This window comes from Malaclemys terrapin, chromosome 5 (genome assembly GCF_027887155.1).
Source record: "Malaclemys terrapin pileata isolate rMalTer1 chromosome 5, rMalTer1.hap1, whole genome shotgun sequence".
NCBI lineage: Eukaryota > Metazoa > Chordata > Testudines > Emydidae > Malaclemys > Malaclemys terrapin.
Genome location: NC_071509.1, coordinates 30418856 through 30440868, shown reverse-complemented (window position 1 = coordinate 30440868; position 22013 = coordinate 30418856). Strand labels below are relative to the sequence as shown.

The 22013-nt window shown below is 39.2% G+C and overlaps 1 protein-coding gene across 4 annotated transcripts; it reads right to left on the bottom strand.

Annotated features, from left to right (window-relative positions):
* Positions 1-813: 813 nt before the first annotated feature.
* On the bottom strand, positions 814-20474 carry BST1 (bone marrow stromal cell antigen 1). 4 transcript variants are annotated; one of them, XM_054028919.1, is made up of 10 exons: positions 19764-20474; positions 16256-16385; positions 14835-14970; positions 14182-14264; positions 12675-12751; positions 9130-9222; positions 7816-7902; positions 7203-7262; positions 2059-2180; positions 814-894 (listed from the first exon to the last, which is right to left on the bottom strand). In XM_054028919.1, the coding sequence occupies exons 1-9, from the start codon at positions 19940-19942 to the stop codon at positions 2060-2062; spliced, it is 966 nt and encodes a 321-aa protein (XP_053884894.1). In that variant the 5' UTR covers positions 19943-20474; the 3' UTR covers positions 814-894; position 2059. The 4 variants fall into 4 exon arrangements, with proteins under 4 accessions (XP_053884894.1, XP_053884897.1, XP_053884895.1 ...); XM_054028920.1 differs by lacking the exon at positions 814-894 and adding an exon at positions 1620-1694; XM_054028922.1 differs by lacking the exon at positions 2059-2180 and having other exon boundaries at positions 832-894; positions 7190-7262.
* Between the last annotated feature and the right edge of the window lie 1539 nt (positions 20475-22013).

The following is a 22013-nucleotide window of genomic DNA, read 5'->3' as shown; positions in this document are numbered from 1 at the left end:
AGGGCTAGCTAAGGTACACATGACAGCCCAAATTTTCAAACATATACCTACCTGTTGCTGTCTACGCTTTTGCAAGTGTCTGAATTATGTGCACAAAACCTTAATGCATGAGCCCAAGCAGGGTATTTGAAACATGCAGGCTGGTAAGGCTATAAATAGTTGAAGTGTGTGAACACCAAGGCCCCTGAGATGGAATTGACTTGATTACTACAAGAATCAAGACCAGAAAAATAAATTACAATTTTTGCTTGCTATTGCATCTTTCATGCTCACCATGTGACAGAGTAGGAGAGTTAAATAATATCAGCGTGGGAGGAAGGAAACTTCTTGCTAAGCTAAATGAGAACATGAACATTCCAATAGCTCACACTCAGCTTCATTGCTAACAAGCATACATAGAAATTAGCAGTGAATATGCAAAAAAAAAAAGAGTGTAAAATTCTCTTAGGAAAATGCAAGTATTTTAATTTTCTTAGATATATCCCACATGGTACAGCCACAGTCTGGAGCAGGGGTTGGCAACCTTTGAGAAGTGGTGTGCCAAGTCTTCATTAATTTAAGATTACGTGTGCCAGTAAAAGGTTTCACCTGCCAGACTGGCAGCACGGGTGACAGACAGAACCCCAGACTGTCAGCGGGCTCATCCCGCTGCTGGTCTGGGGTTTCGTATTCCAGGCTGGCAGCGGGCTGAACGGGGCTGGCGGCCGGGAACCCGGCTAGCAGCAGTGTGCCACAAAATATCAGCCCACGTGCCGTGTGATCTGGAGGTTTCAGTGGTTGGGGATAGACAGACACCCTGGACCTTCAGATTGTAGATGGAGCTAGCTCAGCAGACAGTCAAGACTGTGCTTGGTGTCTCCTCACTGCAGCTGGATTGAAAACAGTTTTCCAGTCCTGCAAAAAAAAATTGAGATTTCAAGAAAATTTCCTGTCTCAAATCAGGACAAAAACCTCAAAATCTTGAAAATGTTAATGAACAGAAAATGAGAGAGAGAGAGAGAAAAAGGTTTGGGTCTATCGAAATATCGCATTTAAATTTTGACCATTTTTAATTTACGTTTTCCCCCTATAATCTTGCATTTCAAAACAACGTTGTTTTGAACTGGAAAAATGGAATTTTTCATTTAAAAATGTCTAAACGAAACATTTCAACAACTTCAGTTTTTTCCAAAATGTTTTCACGTAGAGAAATTTGCCAAAACTGACCCTTTCTTGCAAAAAGTTTTGGTTTTGATTAATCAGTATTTTCTAATGAAAAAATATTTTCTCAAAAAATTGCCAGCCAGTTCTACTCCTCACCCTGAATAGATTTCAAAGGATCCTGAGTGAATTTCCCTGATCATAGATACTTGATGCCTCACTTCCCAAGTGTTCAAGATAAGCTCTGCTGATGTGACAGGCCTTGGGAAGTCAGCTGGTTGTTGGTAATCCAAACAGCAGAAGCAACCAGCTGAGGAACTGTGATAGTGATGGATATCGTGCATGTGAAAACAATGGGCCAAATTGTCCATTGTGTTACTCCTTGTTTTGTTATTTACACTAATACAAAGTGAATTTAAGATGCTACCCAAAACACCCATTCACACAAGGGATAGCATTTTACATCCAGTCTGCACTCACTTCTCAGAGGTGCAGATGACATAAGGTGCATGGCAGGGGAGAGTGATGCCCAAGGTCCTAAGGCAGAAGGAAACCTTTCAAAAACAAGAAGGCAGTTTTAAAACGGATCCAAAAATGGGTAGGGAGATAATGAAGCTATTTGTGAATAGGGATGGTGTGGCCCTGGTTCCTGATAGGTGAATAAAGGGGCAGTACCATTCATCATGGGATTCTGGAGAACTGGAATAGGGTGAGGCCACAGACAAGGAGGGAGTTACCCAGATAAGGAGAGATGAAGGCATGGATGAGGCTTCCAGCAGCAGAGGAGTCAAAGGCAATGTTACATAGGTTCTAATAGGCAGACTTGCAATCACAGGAATTAAGGGAGGAATTACATTCAGAGAGGATAATGCCAAATTTACAGACAATGGAGGCAAATAGAAGGATTGAATTATGTACATTAATTCAGTGGGTTAAAGCAGATCTCAAAAACAAATGCTACAAAAATCGTGTAAATGAGCCTGCTCCAGCTGCCGCCTCTGGCGGGAGATACAAGTCCTCTTTGTGTTGAAGGTGCAGACCTGAAGAAAAGAAAAGAAAAACAGGATGCTAAGTACATATCCTTTTAAATACCAGAGCTTTGTAGCCAGGGCTGAAGTCCAAAAATTAAGCTGAAAATTCAGTTCCAGAAATCTTTGTACAGTGACTCTGAAATGACTCTCAATGCTGCTCAGCTGTCATGGTTTTATAAACAGGAAATCTGTGCGCAGAATCCTGCATTAACTATATGTCCTTAGTACCAGACTGCATTTGGAGTGCTTTCTGCTGATGTTTGTACGCTCCCTACTGGTCAATTTCAATGCTAATGTGTCACAGATAATGATTACAGCCTGAGAGTCCTCACAAGAGGCACAGCCGAAGTGTGGAGAGGGGGTAAAAGGGCATTTATCCACCTTTGGACTTCCAGGATTCTGAGGTTGAGCATGGCCCCCAGTGTAAGTTAGAGTGGTGCCACACAGCAGCCTCTGGTCACTGCCATTCCTGCTCTGACATGGCCACTTCCCTCAGAATGCCTATGTGACAGGGGTTTTAAGTGCAGAATAAAGACACCTAAATCACTTTCCCTGACCTATGTGCTGAGGTTGTTGCCTAGGCACCACTTAAGCCAGCTATTCAGCTGCTTTATGGCACTGAGCCACTGTAAAGAGGCTGCAGTAGAGCTTGTAATAAAGACCTGAATCTCTAGTTTCAATGTTTATTCTTTAAGTGTAAACATGTTAATTGTGCTCTTGCCTGGAATGTGTCTTTAATAGTGAAACAACAATTTCTGTAAAAGCTATTTGTCAATAAATTAAATTATCAGCATATTTAAGAATTGGGATCTATTCATGGAGTTAACAAATTCTGGAAAGGTACTCAGAAAAAATTCAAATAGCTTAAGTATCAGGGGGAGCCATTTTTAGTCTGTGTCCACAAAAACAACAAGGAGACCGGTGGCACCTTGAAGACTAACAGATTTATTTGGGCATAAACTTTCGTGGGTAAAAAAACATCTGAAGAAGTGAAGTTTTTTTACACATGAAAGCTTATGTTCAAATAAATCTGTTAGTCTTTAAGGTGCCACCGGACTTCTTGTTGTTTCAAATAGCTTAGGCATTCAAACAAATCACAATCCACTTGGTGGATCTTCTGCAGGGGAGAGAGGAACCTAAGATCACTGAGGAGGTTATTTGTTGCAGATTTTTAAGTTACTGCTACATGGGAGTATCTTTTTGCTTTGATTTCTCATTTTAGCCTACTCGTATCTCAAGTGGAGCAGTGACTGGGCAGCCATCACTACTCAGCGTGTCATATGGGATGCCCTTGTTCCTAGTGGTGAAAGCTGTGGGGGCTATGCAATGATGCGGAGGAAGGCCATTGGGGTGGGCCTTGAAGCCAAGGGCGCAGGCCGTGGTGGAGCTGCCACAGATGGGGAACTTAGTGGTAGTAGCAAATATTCAAATGAGAAGTTTGAAAGCCAAAGTGGAGAAGGTTCCATGTGAACAGCAGTTGAACATGCATCAGGATTTTAGTATGATCATACACAGCTGAATATAAAAGGAGGAGGAGGGGAAGTAAGACCCATTCTTGCAAGGCACGTTAGTGGGAGTTGAAGCATTCAGCAACATGCAGAATCAGGGCCAGCACAAGGAAGGTGCTCTGTTATTACAGACATGCTCAGATACTGTGGTGATTGTGGTCATATAAGTACTGAGACAGATAGAAGGGAACAGGTGGCTGGTCCCATGCTTGCAGTGACCGGCAATATTAAAGAGATGGTATACTCAGCCCTTAGGTGAAAAGAACAAGACACTAACTGTTTCCAAAAGGTTTCCTATCCAGATTTCCTCAGTCAAGGAATGTGCCCACAACACAAGACTTTGAGTAATATGGTCTAAACCCGTGGAGAAGAGAGAAATGACTGGAGGATAGCTAATGTGATGCCAGTTTTAAAAAAAGGCTCCAGAGGCAATCCCGGCAATTACAGGCCAGTAAGCCTAACTTCAGTACCAGGCAAATTGGTTGAAATTGCAGTAAAAAACAGAATTTTTAGACACATAGATGAACTTGATATGTTGGGGAAGAGTCAACGTGGTTTTTATAAAGAGAAATCATGCCTTACCAATCTATTAGAATTCTTTGTGGGGGTCAACAAGCATGTGGACAAGGGTGATCCAGGGGATATAGTGTACTTAAGACTTTCAGAAAGCCTTTGACAAGGTTCACCAAAGGCTTACCTCACCAAAGGCTCTTAAGCAAAGGAAGCAGTCATGGGTTAAGAGGGAAGGTCCTCTCATGGATCAGTAACTGGTTAAAAGATAGGAAACAAAGGATAGGTATAAATGGTCAGTTTTCAGAATGGAGAGAGTGGTGTATCCCATGGGTCTGTACTGGGACCCATACTGTTCAAAATATAAAATATCCATAAATGATCTGTAAAAAGGCGTAAACAGTGAGATGGTAAAATCTGCAGATGATACAAAACTACTCAAGATAGTTAAGTCCAAAGCAGACTGGAAAGAGTTACAAAGGGATCTCACAAAACTGAGTGACTGGGCAACAAAATGACAGATGAAATTCAATATTGATAAATGCAAAGTAATGCACATTGGAAAACATAATCCCAACTATACATATAAATGATGGGGTCTAAATTAGCTGTTACCACTCAAGAAAAAGATTTTGGAGTCATTGTGAATAGTTCTCTAAAAACATCCACTCAATATGCAACGGCAGTAAAAAAGCGAACAGAATGTTGAGAATCATTAGGAAAGGGATAGATAACAAGACAGAAAATATCATATTGCCTCTATATAAATCCATGGTATGCCCACATCTTGACTACTACGTGCAGATGTGGTCTCCCCATCTCAAAAAGATATTAGAATTGGAAAAGGTACAGAAAAGGGCAACATAAATTATTAGGGATATGGAACAGCTTCTATATGAGGAGAAATTAATAAGATTGGGACTTTTCAGCTTGGAAAAGAGATGGCTAAGAGGGGATATGATAGAGGTCTTTAAAATCATGACTGCTGTGGAGAAATTAAATAAGAAAGTGTTATTTACTCCTTCTCTTAACACAAGAACTAGGGGTCACCAAATGAAATTAATAGGCAGCAGATTTAAAACAAACAAAAGGAAGAATTTTTTTACGAAATGCACAGTCAACCTGTGGAACCCCTTCCCAGATGTTGTGAAGGCCAAAACTATAACAGGGTTCAAAAAAGAACTAGATAAGTTCATGGGGAATAAGTCCATCAATGGCTATTAGTCAGGATAGGCAGGGATGCAAAACCATGCTCAGAAGTGTCCCTAGAATCTGTTTGCCAGAAGCTGGGAATGGGCAATGGGATGGATCACTTGAACTTGTTCTGTTCATTCCCTCTGAAGCACCTGGCATTGGCCACTGTCAAAAGACAGGATACTAGGCTAGATGGACCACTGGTCTGACCCAGTCTAGCCATTCTTATATTCTTAAATCATCCATTAAGAACTCAGAGCATCCAAAAGAAAAGCCCTGTTAAGCTCAGATTTCTCCAGCTAGCTAATATTGTCAGTTTGTTCAGAAAATTACTGGCTTTTGGGGGCTGTGGGTTTCACAAGTGGGGTAGAGACTGGCAATCACTATTTATTTTCCACTTAGGAGCAAAAACCTTGGCAATCACTCAGAGAATAAGAAGTCCATTTCTTTTAAATCACATCAGCTCATACGCTATTACAACCCTGTACATGGTATACAGCAATAAATAGATGTCGCTGTAAGCTTGGAACAGGTTGGTTTCATCATCTGCTACCTCAACACAATCTGCTCATATTGATGTGAGCATTTGCTGTCTCTCAAATCCTGTTTTCACATGTTCAGTGGTTGTTGCCAGGGCATAATTTTGGGTGATGGAACCAAAAGGAACACTCTTGCGACTGTCACATGCCAAGATAGGGAAAAGCTATCCAACGGAGAACGCTGCTGGGGCAGAACACCACTACCAGTTTCTGTAAGATATAGGAGTTTTAAAGATGAATCTTATATCAAAGGCCTGTGGAAGCACTATCCCTGCAATCTCACGTATATCCTTCTCTTCCCTGTGCTGAGTGAAAGTGCTCTTGGAATACCTATGCAGTGCAGGAGAGGGTAGAGTGTGCCCAACCCAGCAGCAATAGCATTCCTCTGCTGCCTGCCAGTGGGAGAGCCATGTGATGTTGAACACTAGACAGTCCTATGTACTCTGTGCTTGATGCACAAACCCAATTTCTGTATATTATATACTTGTCCTAGGCCAATGGATTATTACTACAAAATATAGGTCACTTAGGAGATATGGCTTTCTTAACCACCTGAGCTCAAATTCAGCACTAGATATTTGTGTTTTTCCTTTCAACCTCAGGTGTTTCTGTGTTGGGAAACATTTTTGCAGTTAACACAAAGAATTCTTCTGCCCACCCCTTGGGTTAAATTTATCCATGATGTACTTTGCTGGATTTACAGCAAAGATGAGTGTGTCTACTTGTGTATAAGTTTCCATATGTTTCTCATAAAAGTGTATTGGTGAAATATAAGATCTCTGAATGTTTGGATATGAATACTGTACCTCCTTGAAATTGGGAATTGAAAGTTACACTGTACATAATTGGACAGGTGCTGTTATTTAGATTTGCAGTCTTATATTTGATTTATGATCTCAATTTTATTGGAGAATGTTCATGGAAAGCAAATTTTGCATTTCTAACTATGAGTATTTGCAAGAGAGACTTGATTCTAAGAGTTATGCTCACGCAATCAGTGGATAGCAATATACCATGTGGTCTGTGTGTTCAATCAAAACTAATCAACACTGCTTTAATTATGAATATCAGATACTTGCAATGAAGTGCTTGTGCACAATTTATAGAGCAGGAATTGTTTCCTGAATAATTTCAAAATAATATATTTCAATACAGCTGTCATGGACAAATTGCAATAAGTAGGACAGGTGAAATCTGTTGAATAAATTATTAGCTGTGAATTATTCCTTTGGCTCTAATGGCGTAGAATTGGATTGATTTTATTTACCATGTTTACTTACGAAACAATGGAACAATCAGAGTGATTAAGATAATCCAGGCACTTTAACAGCAGTACAGATCTGTAATGAAATTAATTTATTTATAGCATTACTCAGTAAGAAAACTAAGCAAAACAAAAGAGGAAGTGAAACAAATTGAATGATGTTATAAAATGAAAAGATGCACAATTTGGATGCCTAAACCTTCCCTTCTTAATGGTATTTAATTTAGAATGAAGCTCTGGGTATCACAGTAAGTACAGCTACCATAAGTAATTCTGCGGACATGAGAAGGGAATATTAACGTATAACTGTTATTCAGATTTTAATTTCCTATTTGAACTGATAGCTCTAAGTGGAAGGGACCACGCCATCTTCTGTATCTGATATCGAATGAGGATACTGTTGCATTTAATAATAAAATTACAAACTGTACGATTGCCATATCAATGGAGGTGTGCTCAGATGGCTGAGGAAGGTGGCATTATCACTTCCAGAAGTCAATTTCTTACTAAAGCTACAACATAATAGATTAGTGGGTCCCCGGTATGGGAATATTCATGGGTAGAAGTAGGTTAAAATTTCTGAAAAACCCTAGCAAATACCTCATATTTATTAAAGAAATTCCACTTACTTGTAATTGTCAATGCAGGTGATGTCATAACCCATAGTTTTGAGTCTTTCTTCTAATATTTGTACACTGCCTCTCCCACAGGAATCCCTGTAAAAAGAGATTTGTACAAAGTCTTTTATTAGTTAACTGTTTATTTTGCTAATCTCCATAGTGTCAATTGCTATGGCAGCTAGGACTTTAATTGCAGAACCTCAATGTTCTACAATTGGAGCAGATTTTTTTTTTTTTTTTTTAAGGGAATTTAGTAGTAGGTTATAGGAGAATTTCAGCAAGCTGGCCAGACTCTGGTATCTTGTAACCAAACAGCAATGCCCTAGAAAAACAAGTCTACCACCAGAGGGCAGCTGCCTGTTGGACTAATACAAATTTAGAGGGCCTCATTCTCCACTACATTGTATGTTGTACACTCATTTACACCTGTGCAAAGTTGGTGTAAAATGCTACCAAATCAGAATTCACCATACGCTTGTATCAGTGGTACTGTTCTATATTTACTTTGCAACAACTGGAACTTTGGCCTCAGCCCCTTTGGACTCCACAGGCTGTACTTGGGTCCTTCCTCAATCACTTAGAACCCCTGCTGTTGGACATGAGCATTCTGACTTAAACTCCAAAATGGAGTGCTTCCCCAACCCTTAGCTCCTGTGGCTGGGTAAAAATTTACTTCAATTAACTGAATAAAATAGTAATGGCTTATCAAGCGTTTTGGTCCAAGTAAGCATCTTAAAAGTGCTGATGAATATTTTAATCTCCCAGGATTGCAGAATCAGGCAGGAAATCTCCCAAGTTCAGGCTCTCAAAACTACTAGTAGTTCTTGTTGGATTGGTCACACGTACCATGAGAAGAGACCTTATGGCATTTCACCACTTCTACTAATTTCCAGAACCATGAACTGCAGAGAGCTGTAAACCTGAAAAATAATGCACTGCGGACAGTGAAAAGACATTTTTCAAATCTCAGAGTTGGATTTGGGATTTAGATGGTTCTTATTTAGTCTAACCTGTACTTGCCTTGCCCTCACTTAAGCCCTGCTCCATAACAGCTTCTTACACAGACCTACTGACTCAGCAGATTTAGGGCCTTACATTATTTTTGATTGTGCCTAATTCTGGTCACATCAATTTTATATTTTAAAAAGACTGTACACCCTCCAAGGAAGGCACTGTGGTTTCTTTTGTGTTTGGAATGCATCAAACACATTTTGAGTGTTTCTGAAATCTAATAATAATAGAGAAAAATAAAGTGAAAACTCTAAAAACAGATTCAAAAGAGGAAAAACAAGATTAGGGTTTTTTTTAAGACCTATAACTTACAAGTCAGGTCCCCCAATGTCATCCATGACCCAGATTTCAATTCGTGAAATTCTGTCTTTTTGGAAGTTAGGCACTTCATAGTCTGCAAAAAAACTGGTTAAAGAAAACAAATATTTAAAACAACATAGAACAGAAAAGATCTTTCTCCTTCTCAGTAACCAGGGCTCTGATTCTTTTCCCATTGATTTAAATGGGAGATCTGGGTTCAGGTCATTTGTACCTATGGTTTCTTTTGGGTTCATTATCAGAGACAGAACCAAGATACTCAAAATTGGAATCAGAATTTTGTATTCCCAAAGTTTATGGGTGTATGGATCCTAAGTTTGTTGTTTTATTGATTGTTGGTCTTAGCAGGATGGAGCAGGAATAAAATTCTATTAATAAAGATGTGAGTGGAATAAGGGTTTAAAATGCAGCACTTATAACAAACCACTAGGTATTTAGTAAAAAACAAACAAACAAAAAACCCTTCAAGAGCAGCCTTTCTTCAGGCACAGTATGGGATTTGTTTTTTAAAATAGAAGGAAGAGTAACAATTACAAGACAAGTATATTAGTAGATATAAAATCACAGCAGTAAGTCAAAAAGGTATAAAATACCTAGCATGGGAACAAGTAAGACCATAAGAGAGGTTGTTGTTTTTAAATCTGTCCATTCTGACCTGGGAAGAATCCTCCATAGGCAGGTTTGCTCATTGTTAAACACTGTAATATTCAAAAGTCCAGATATAGGAGGGCCAAATTCTCTGCTGGAATAATTCCACTGAAGTCAATGGAGTTACACCAACTGATCTTACATCTGACCGGGAGTATGTAAATAGTAAAATATTAAACCAGATTTTTCCTTTTACATACAATCAGCCTTACTGCTGCAAGGTTAAGGTCCATTGTTTTAGGGAGTGATTTATCAGAGCAGATTGAGTCATTAAGAGGGGATCATTTTTACTGGCAAAGAGAAGAGGAAGTTATCTGTATTTATGTTTTGTGACTTTCCTGTCATAAGTTCTGAGAACTTTTGTATCAGAAAAAAACGTCTTCTGTGTTCCTGTGTCTAAGTCTTTGTGACTACTAGTTGTACTATCGAAGGCATATCCAAAAATAATTTCAATTAAACTGATGATGGCCTAATGGAAAAAATGTCTTTAAATAGGATAATAAAAGCACAAAGTGTGAGTTTAGAGTTCTCCAAATCTAACGGAGGGACCATTTAACATATTGCATTAAAATGTGTTCTAAGGCATCGGTCTTAAAAAAACAAAAATAAAACAAAACAAAAATGTATAAATTAAGGATTTGGGCCTGATTTTGAATGAAGTCTCATCCCAGCTTTCTTGTTCATGCATGTAATTATGCCAGGGCACATAATGATGGGTGCAGTTACGTGCAGGATGTAACTTAGATCATCTAAGTTAGATGTCTAATTGCTTGATATAAAGGCAGCTGCATGATATCTGTTGTGCCTGCGTAACTCTGCAAAAAAATGTTACCTGTGATTATTTGCTTCTACAATTGTTTTTTTGAAAATCTGGCCTGTTGTCTTTTGAAATATAGTTTGTCTTGACAGAAGAGAGCAAGGATTCTACAGGAATTATTTGAAGTATTTTGATTTCTGTACTGTACCAGCTATATGGCCTAGAACAGAAGAAATTTTAGGACAGAATGGACCACTATGATTATCTTATCGTATCTGAAGTCCTGCAGAATACAGATCATAGAATTTCACATAGTAATTCCTGCAGTGGAGAGAATTATTTTTACATACTACATAAGTGAACACTATCACACTCAATAACCTGTGGTTGAACTCCTGCATATCTTTCAGAAAGACATTCAATATTGATTAAAGACTCCAAGCAATGATGAATTTGCTACTTTCCTTGATAATCTGTTCCAAAGGTTAAACTGAGAGTATTATGTTGGACAAGAATGGCTGTTTTAACCACTGTTAAATTAATCACAGCATATTGTTTAAAAAAGAAATAGATTTTACTTTGTGCCAACAAGGGAAGTCACCTGCTCTAATCATCATTCAAATAGGAGCTGTATTCCCTGTGCCCTGACCTATATAATCAGACTGTCACTTGGCCCTTAGAATTTGTTAAAACGTCTCTCTGTTCTTTATCAAAAGTCTCTATTCCTTTTCCTTGTGATTTGTGAATTATCTAATATTGGAGAGCAAATGAATCAGGCCTTGTGTATAGCAACACAAGCAACCACTTGTGACCTATTTTTTTGGAGTCTCCCTGGGTTTTGTTTTCTCATTTAGGCCTAATTAACAAAGAACTTAAGCTTTGTCAAGTTCCACTTCAGTGAAAAATAAACAAGTGCTTAAAGTTAAGCATGTGCTTTGCTGAACTGACACCTTGGCAAGTGTGGTATTCCATCTTCAGGGAATCAATGGTCCCACAAAGTCAAAGCTGTTAACATGACTGTTACTTTACAACATCAAGAGTTCTAAACAGGATTTGAGGTTCCAAGGATAGAGATCTCAGCCTGCTTAGTCTCATGGCAACAGTCATCTTTAAAAACCTTTAAAAACACAAATGGGGAGAAAAAAATTGTAAAGATAGAAAATGCATTGCTAGCCATCTCACTGTTGGAGAAACACAAACACAGCATACGATCTTATCAGCCACTTGGAGACCTGGCAAACTTGTACCAGAGTAGGGCTGTTTAAGGCATTGCTTTTAGCTTCCTTGATGGTCAAAGCTTCAGAACAGTGTTGCAAAAGATGCAGTTGTCTTGGCCTGCTAACTCAGACTCTTTTTAAACAGAAGGCAAAAAGAGAGAAATAGGAAAGAGAAGGCGAAGAAGGAAAAATGACACCTGAGGGAGGAGAGGAGAGTGGGAAACCAAGTTTCACATTCCATGTGGTGTTCAGGATTTAGCTGAAATCAATGAAATTGCTGAAGTATGTAATCTGTGTCTCTCTCTGGCCTGGTCAGGTCAGGACAGCGCTCTCTGATCAGGATGATGCATTCCCTATAGTGTAATAGTGGATTCCTGAGGTCTCATGAGACAATAGGGGTGGCAGCCATGATGGTTGAACTCTCTCCTTTCAGTCTACCTGTACTCTTTTAAGGACCGTAAAAGGGGGTGATGGGTGGAATCGCCCTTCCATGTCATTATTTTGTCCTCCAGTTAGGCCTATTTGCTGACACAGCAATTTTGATCCATTAATTTCTGATTCTATTTTTCTCTTGTTTACGTGTCATAATCTCAACACAGTCCTTGGGTGGAATCAGTAGACCATTTTGTTTGGACTAATTCAGGGTTTTGCTTTTATAAACAATGTTGTGTAACAGCCGAGTTTTACTTCTGTTGCCTTTGACAAATTAGAATACAGGACTCTGCACAAGAGGCACCCAAGTGCTTTCTAAAATTTTACTCCAGGTCTAGTTAAAAAAAAAAAAAAGATTGGCCTTGAGGCCACAGACTTCTGAAAATTATTCACTTCCACAGCTTTGTGTGATACAATAGCCGAATGTTTGATTTTTCTCAATCAAACCCTAAAATATTAACACAATATTATTTTATTTTTCTTACCCTTTGACTGGATAGGCACCCCCTATCGCAGAACCATTCAGCATAATGTATATTACCCCAGAGCTCTGCTTTGCATACTGCAATAGATAACAGATGATTATTCTTCATAACATCCCCTATAGATTTTTATATACAGATTGGTACTTTAACTAAATAGTCCTGGCCAGTGGCGGGGGCCATAAATGAAAATGCTCAAGTTGCAAAACCACCATCAAAACTGGTTCCCTAGCTGGCAGTTGCAGTAGAGAGGACCAGAACTTAATGGCTATAAAAGGTGATCTGTCTTCTCAACCCTAGAACTGATCCCTCTGGGCCACTCTGACAGATCAGTATGAGAAGTTTTGCACTGCAACTCTGTTATACTTGCTGTATTTCCATCTTCAAGACTGTCAATCTGGCACCTTTCATGAGCATTAAGATCTCGTAAGCCTTGTTTTCTCTAGAAAAACGTCTATTTTAACACATTCACTAACACATTAAAATCCTAGGCAATCCGTAGTTGATCCGGACACAGTGGTGAAATGAGGACATGGATGGATTTTAAACTACCGGCCACACCTTTTGTTAACTTGAACACGTGGAAGGGGCACTACCTGCATAACCCATACTCTCATATACCAGTCATGTAAGTGGTTCCAGTGCAAGGGTTACAATTTAGATCATCTGCTTAATCAGCCCTAGTCAGCTCTTACTATGTAACCCATAACTCAGGGTGGCAGCTCTCCTTAGCCTACCTGCCCCGGACTCAGCTCACTCCAAGTCCTACCCACTCCCACACCTCTATGAGGGAAACAGAAGGTGCAAAAGGGCGGGAACTCCAGCCTGCACGGATCACAAGGTCTGACCCTATCCCATGAGCCCAAGGTCCATCACCAACATCCAGGTCTTTTACTTCTGGGAACTGTTCATTTTATCCTTTTAACTTCACTGAAAACTGCCCACAAATTGTGACAAATTAACAACTCAAGCAAGTGCCTCAGTTAGATACTAAGCACATTCTTAATTAACCTACTGTGAATTGAAGGTGCTGGGAAGAAGGTGAAAAAACTCCCCAGCCTCACCTGAAACAGAGGTGCAAGAGGCTTCACATGGGCTGTGCTCCAAGTTAAATCTCTGATCTGGGGGGATGCAGGCCAATCAGCTCCCCTCCCTCCAGCTGGCCAATAGGTGCCATAAAGACTATAAATGGGGGGGGGAAGGAGGGAGGAGCTACCCAGTGTCCCTCATCGAGTGTTTCCCTCTCTTGCTGCTGGAGCTGTCCTCTTTCACTGCCTGTCCAGTCATCTTCCGCCAACCACTGAGGTGTGTGGGTGGCATTTTTAACACATAAGGTAGTCAACCTTATGCTTTTCCTCCTTACATCACACCTTTAAGTTCTAGTCAATACAAGGCCTTAAGGGTATGCTACACTAGAGGTAAAAACTCCAGAAAAAAAATCTTTTGGCCCTACTAAAGCTTTCTGAACTATCCATGGACATGCTTAATGAATGTAAATTGTATGATTTACAGTGATTGATGCAATCTTCCAGAAAGATTCTACTGCATTATTTTCACACTCTTCTGTGTTAGGGCAGGAATCATAATTAAATCCTGTGGGAAGAAACACAGTGCTCATTATTAAAGATATGATGACAGGTAGGAAAAGAAAATCTAAAGTGGCTTTAAAATATATATTGTATGTGTTTTTTGTTCTAGATTCTGCATGGTTGGAGATCTGATAGGATATCCATCCATAACAGTACTGCACCATTTCTCTCCTCCTTTTCACTAGCCCTTACATTTTGTACAAACAATGACATGCTATGGTCTCAAAGCACAGACCCCTGTGTCTGTGGAAACTGCTCTAACTCATGTCATGAAACTGGTCTGGTGCAAAGAAAGCCCCAGGATCCGGGAAATGAAAAGGTGACATAAATCCACCATTGCAACATCTCCCTCCAAATTTCACCATGTATGCTTCAGCTGCAGCTTAAGTGTAAATGACTATACAGTACAAGCCAGTGGAGAATCGGGACACTCACCTAAATAACCAGTAGTAACTCCCCTGAAGTATGAGAGCAGAATCAGACCCATATCTCCAGTACAAAGCAATCACTCTATCTTTTTAGCCCCACCATGAATTTATAACAAACTTTTTATTATTATCATTTCTTGTCTGACCAGTATCGTTTGCTTGTCCACACCAGTTCAGGAAATCTCCAAATGAACCAATTAAAGTATCACACAGAGGCATGTAGCGACGAGTTCTATCAGAATAGCTAGTGACCAGCAGATGGTTATTTTCCCAGAACAGAGACTAGGGAGAGAAAACAAAACAAACCATCTTTTGAATGTGTATGCATGATACGTCACGGCTGTGTGGCTGGCAAAACATTTTAAATCATGTTTTGAAATTATTTCTCAATACTTCAGAATCTCACAGATGGTTTGTTCTAATCAAACTAATATCAATTAAATACTTTTAAAACAATTCTACACTTCTTCAACTAATAAAGTTATAGGGACAAAGTTTGCCCTCACAATGGTCTAAATCTGGCATAACTTGACAGTGGATTTTTGGGGGGGATTTACACCACTGTGAGAACAGAGCCATAGAAGGACTCGAGGCGTCTAGAATTTGCCTGACTTGAGCTGACAGGTTTAGGAAAAGTTAGGCATATAGATACTAAGGACTTCTCTATATGGAGACTTAGTGTGCAGCAAGCCAGGGTGTGAAACTACAGTGCACTAAGTGACCATGTGGACCCTGCTGCCGTGCACTGAAAGTAGCACTATGGAACTTTTAGTATGTGGCAGCAGGGTCCACATGACCATTTTGTGTGTGGCAGGCTGGCATGCTGTAGATTTACACCCCAACTGGCTGCGCACAAGTTGCCATATAGACAAGCCCTAAATACAAGTAAAACAAAACTAAGGTCTGATCTACACTACAAAGTTAGGTTGGCTGAACTACATGCCTTGTGCAATGTAATTGTCAACCTAAGCCCTGGTGCAGACACCACTAGATGGTGGAAAAATTCTTCTGTCGACCTAGCTACTGCTTCTCAGAGAGGTGGATTTACTATAGCAATGGAAGAACCTCTCCTGTCCCTGTAGTGTCTACACCACAGTGGCGCAGCTGTGCCACTGTAGGGTTTCTAGTATAAACATACCCTTTGCACTGGTGACATTGAAATTAGAGAGCTCACTTGACAGATTGAATGAAGATATTTACTCGTAAACATGCATAAGATGGGTTTTGAGGTTGGTTTAATTAAAGTGCTTCGAGGGCTTTTATAAACTTTCAGCTGTTCAATTGGACACATACTTATTTGTAATGTGCTGACCAGCTTAAAATCATAATTATGTGGTTGCAAGTTCAGTATTGTAGCAACTAATTCTAAACCACATTATATTGCTCTGACACTTCATTGCTGTGGGGTCAAGGACTAGAACACTGGTTCTCAACCTTTTGGTCTGCAACCCACAAAGTGGGCAGAAAATCATTGCATGGCCCACCATATCAAATCTGGTCAATTTTGGACTGCTAAATCAGGGTAGAGATGATAGATGATCATTAATATACCATTCATAATCAGTACCTTGTTAGGTGGAATTGTGTGCAGTGACAGGTTAATAAATAACTCATAGTCCGATGGTAAAATGTTGCAAGGATCTTTATTAATAAAAGCCTTTTTGAAAGCTTCCCATATCTCTGTACAGTTCTTCTCACTATAATAATTAAAACAAATAGTAATATTATTTTCCCATAGCAGACCAGCAATATGTGCTTTGTTCACAACCTCCCACAATCCCCAAAGGAAATAAAACTAAGATTATTAAGGTGGGGGGAAGTTTGTGATAAATTAATGAAATCATTAGCCTATCAACTAGTATCTAAGACATGAGGATTTGCACTAGGATTATTCAGCTAGACTCTTATAATAATTCAGCAAAAACCATGGACGGCATAGTATTCATAATGAGACTTGCTATGCAGTACTGTAGAACTAGTGAAAATGGGATTTATTACTCTAAAATGTTCTAACCCCAAAAGAACCATTTGTAGCAGAGTTTGGCCACAGCGACCAAAGTCTCTAAGTGACCCTAGATTACAACTGAAACATAGGATTCAGGGATCTCATTATCCCTTTTCCTGCTAGATCAAAGACCCGTCTACTATAAGAAATCATTTCCCTATATAGGTACTTGTAGACTGTGATCAAGTCACCACTTAACATCTTCACTGACTTCAATGGGAATTTAAGTTTAGAAGTAAATGCCTGAACAATTCATTTACTGCATATTTTTATTTTCATTGCTTGTCATCTCATGTTTGAGCAGCATGTAATACAAAATCAAAAGTATTATTCTGCTCCCCTACTGAAGATATTTTAATTAGCAACTACTTGTTGAAACTATGGAGTGGGGGTGGGGAAGGCACATAGATAAGCGTGATTCCTGGCAAACTTAATACAGATAGCAACAAGTTATACAGGATTTATTTTGTAGTAGTCAGCTAAAGAATGAGCAGTAATCTACACTGACAGCCAATGGAATTTATAGAACCATGTGTGTATGTATTACAGAAGTGTGTGTATGCATGAATATAGCATTTGTTTGTTAGAAACCTCCATTAGAGTAACAGTGAAACTTTCATTATAATCCCTTATTTTCACATGTTCATAACATTCTGAAAAATTCTTCTTTTTTGGCTGAAATTTTTCCATGCTTGGTCTTAATCTGAAGGTAATTTGTGTAAATGTTTGAGCAAAATCTATACATCCATTTATGAGTTATGTGAGAATGAAAAAAAAATGGGGCGGAGCAGGGGCTTTGGGGAAAGGAGTGGAGTGGGGGCAGGGCTGGGGCACTGGGAAGAGGTGGGGCTGGGGTGGAGCAGGGCCGGAGGCCATGGGGAAGAGGCGGAGCAGGGGCTGGAGCAGCATGCAGCTGCGTAGGGCACCAGGAAAATTGGTGCCCCAAATTTCCTGGTGCCCTATGCAGCTGTGTATGGGTAGGGACGGTCCTGTCGGTATGGCTCTATAGGATGGAATATCTGATTTTTCAGGTTTTTTTTAAATGTAGGAAATTACATTTTAAAAACCCCTACATTAAAATAATGTTAAGGTTACAAATCAAGCACTCAAAAAATAGGAAATGTCAGAATAAAGGTTGCCTGTGTAACCTTAATTCAGCCCCTTTGTGCATATGCATTATGATAAAATCTTTAACTAACACCTACTGTTTTTTTCCACAAGGCCTCTGCCTTATTAGTACACAGGCTGGATGATGCTCTGGGGATGAATCAAGGCCTTGTAGTAAATGAGGCTGTTGCCTATAGGACCCCTGCCTCAGTGATACATAAATTGGAAGTTGTGTACTGCTGGGGATTACAGGAAGAGAAAGGATGATCTATTTAAGGAAGCTGAATGCCATACAGGAGAATTAGATTCCATACTGACTGTGCCACAGAGTTACTATGCCATGCTGGGCACCCTTAATTCTGGCATTTCCTAACTTTTGAGTGCTTGACTTTGCAATCTTAATATTGTTTTAATGTCATTTTGGGATACATATATGTATATATTATGTGTGTGTGGGATCCAAGACACTAAGATGGCAGACTTATGCTATCTAAAGTTGCAGTTCATGAAATATAACATTTCAATGTGCAGTTTCATAAAATATTGTTCAAAAATGTTTACCAGACTAGTTTTAATAATATGGGGTAAAATTTCCAAAAGTGCCTTAGTCTCACTCGCACTATGTTAACTCTAAATTTTGAAATATAATTTGGTGGATATGAAAAGGAAGAGGAGAGAAGATTGAAGATTCAGTAGGGGCAATTAGTCATTTGAAACTCAAATTAAACAAAGTCTTGAACTTCTGACAAGTTTTATTAGAAGGCAGACTATTGCTACAGAAAAAAAGCCCAAATGTACAGTATTAGCATTCATTAAGGCCCAAGACAGAGGGCGCAGTCTCTACCCATGTAGTAAGCTAAATTCTACTTTTATTAATACCTATGAATAGCATGAAATCAAAAGGTCATATCACAACACAATGTAGTTCTATAGTTGATACACTGTACTGCATCACTAACCAAAATTTAGATTATGGAGCATTTCTCATTTTATTCAGTTAAAGCATTCATTATCAATTAAAGAAATAACAAGATCAACCTAGGCAAAAGTTTCTTATTGCATTACTCCAGTAAGAGTTCTCTTATCTTTTTTCCAGCAGGCTGCAGAGGCTTTCAAATTACAACCTTGGAATCTGTGTATCTTAAAGAATTCTCAGCTGGATATTAAGGTAGAAATTCTTAGATGTTACTCCAGCCAGGCATTTCCAGAAGACTTCTGCTCTAATCTCCTTGGAACTTTTTGTCGTCGTCTCCCCCCCCCCCCCCCACGCCTTCCTACAAAATGTTACATTATTCAGAACAGATGAGTGTCTTATAACAACAAGACACTTGTTTTTTGTCAGAAAGGTGCATAAGCCTTGTTTTAATCTAAACATTCCAGTCAATACCTAATTTTTTGCAGGATGAGCTCAGAATCTTAGTCTTTGTTAAAACGTGTTCTAATGAAATCCTGGGTCACACCAATTTCAGCTAAAATCCTATTTAAGTCTCATCTCAACATTTTCACCATTGTTATTCATATGGGTCCACAAGTCTATTGCATCATTCATTGGAACTAGAATTTAGGGTTAATGTAATACAGTTAAAGTTACTATGAGAAACATGTCAATATGGCCAGGTTTTCGCTGTCAAAAATTCACATACATTACAACATAAAGCACAAGAGGGTTAAATTAGCTATCCCATCCCTTCAGCTTTTTTCATTAGGGTCCCTAAAGTATAAAAGAAAAGATCAGCTAAAACCTGAAGAATTCCTGAAATATTGCTCTCCCTCCCCCCACCCAGATGCCTTTAATATATTTATTTTTACTAGATTTCTTAAAGATGAATTTTGGATTTCTCAACAACTACAAATATGTTGGTTTCAACAGGACTATTCCTATGATTAAGACTGTCATATCAGGTCCATGATTTGTAAAACCATTAAAGTGTGGAGACTGATTCAGAAAGAGAAAAGTACTTACCCAACACTTGGATTCACAATTCTAATATATTCATAACACCTTCCAATTACAATGCTCTCCAGGTTAGATGTGGTACCTTCACCTTTCCATTTCTTCTTCCCATCTATTTCTGTGGGTTTAACATAGTCTTTACTGAAAAGAAGACCTACTAGCAGAGACAAGAAGAAGCTTTTCATCATGAAATTGTGAGAACCAAAGTCAGAAAGAAATAAAATAATCAAATGTCCAACTGGAAAAGAGAAGACTGCAGTTTTATGCTTGTGTATCAATACAGGCTGTGGACCTGCACTTAAATGATTCTAGGTGCAGAGTCAGATAGAAAACAAACTTTATTGTGAAATGCAACAGCTTCCTGGAACTATTGCAGAGCTAAAACTCCTTAAAAAATCAAGCTTGTAAAACTATTTGTACTATTGCCATCTTGTGACTATTAGATAATATTACACCCCCTCTAAACATATCACTAATGTACCATTAACAAAAATTCAGATTTGCTGAATACTGGCAATCCTACAATATACTGAACATGGCAATTTGCTCTAATGAAAATATTTTAATACCATTTGATTTCAAACAGTGTTACACTTCTTACATACCTTTTTCTACTGACTGCACAATTTGCTGAAATAATGTCAAGAATAAACAGAGAGACAAGATGAGTGAGGTAATACCTTTTATTAGTCGAATTTCTGTTGGTGAAAGAGACAAACTTCTGACCTGAAGAAGTGCTCAGTGTAGCTTAAAAGTTTGTGTCTTTCACCAACAGAAGTTGGACCAATTAAAGATATTACCTTACTTACCTTGTCTCTAATATCCTGGGACCAACACAGCTACAACAATACTGCAAAGGATGAACTGCAAAGGAACACACAACAATTAAAACACTAACTTCATAACAAGAGTTCACACATCCTAACTCTCAGATGGTCTTACAACACAATCAGTATAGGTGACATAATTATTGTCCATATCTTTTCATTTCTCTGTGGATTCTAGCAACAAAACTTGTGTTGTGATAAAACAGATTATAAAGTCTTCCTGGTGAAGAATACTGCTTTGTGGTCTGGAATCAATTGCACTCAGAATCAAATGGATTAAACTTAACTTCCCGTGTATTGAACAAATTGATTTACATATCTATATCTATATCTATAATCTATTCGATTATAGATAGATACAGATATAGATATTCTCTGCCCACTGTCTGCCCTGGATAAGATCTTGGCCAGATCCTCAGCAGATGTAAATCAATGTAGCTCCATAGTCAATTTTCTTTCCTCTATATATTGACGGAAATGCTCACAACTGTGTTGTTTGCCTGTGGATGTGAGCACCTGGGATATATACCATTGGTTTCCTTTCTTGTAGTAGCACATTGCTAAATCCTCACTGAACACCTGAACTGTTAACCCTCTAGTTATATCATAGTATACCAATATGCCTGCACTAGTAGGTTAATTGATTCATTTTGATGAAGATAGTTCCGGTTAATCATCTTTCTTTAGGAGAACGCTTGGTGGGGCCAAAGTTTTCCACAAATTGTGGTAGAAACTTGGCAAGGTGATTTGCCATCCCCAATATATTTCCAGGTAAGCATGATTCTCTTCCTCAGAAATGGATGCCACTTTTTTGCATTGTTGGTCTTGATAAACTCGTGAGACAAAGTAATCAATATACTGTACTTCAGCTGGTTTTATGATGCATTTGTCCAGATTTCACTTGACCCATTTTCCCTAGATCTCTGGACCATGGCATGTAGATTTACTTCAAACAACAATATATTATCCACAATGGCTGCAAGTGCACCAAGCCTGGCTTAGACTCATAGGGTGAAATCCTGGCTCCATTGAAGTCAATGGGCATTTTGCTATTTACTTCAGTTGAACCAGGATTTCACCCACTTTTAAGGCCAGAATGAACCATTGTGATCATCTGGTGCAGAGGTGGCCAACCTGAGCCTGAGAAGGAGCCAGAATCTACCAATGTACATTGCTAAAGAGCCACAGTAATACATCAGCAGCCCCCCAGCAGCTCCCACCCTTTGGCAGCCCTGCCAATCAGTGCCTCCCTGCACCTCCCGATCAGCCATTTTGTGGCGTGCAGGAGGCTCTGGGGGGGAGGAGGGAGGTGTGAGGGCATGGTAGGCTCAGGGGAGGGGACGGGAACAGGTGGAGTGGGGACAGGGCCTATGGCAGAGCCAGGGGTTGAGCAGTGAGCATCCCCCTGGCACATTGGAAAGTTGGCGCCAAT

Bases quoted from the DNA above. Each gene is read 5' to 3' on its own strand.
- BST1 (XM_054028919.1), bottom strand. From the start codon at position 19,942: ATGATGAAAAGCTTCTTCTTGTCTCTGCTAGTAGGTCTTCTTTTCAGT. The intron at 14,265-14,834 runs GTCAGACAAGAA...TTCTTCCCACAG, and splicing joins TGGACAAGCAAACGATACTG to GATTTAATTATGATTCCTGC. The intron at 12,752-14,181 runs GTAAATCATACA...TATCTATTGCAG, and splicing joins GGAAGATTGCATCAATCACT to TATGCAAAGCAGAGCTCTGG.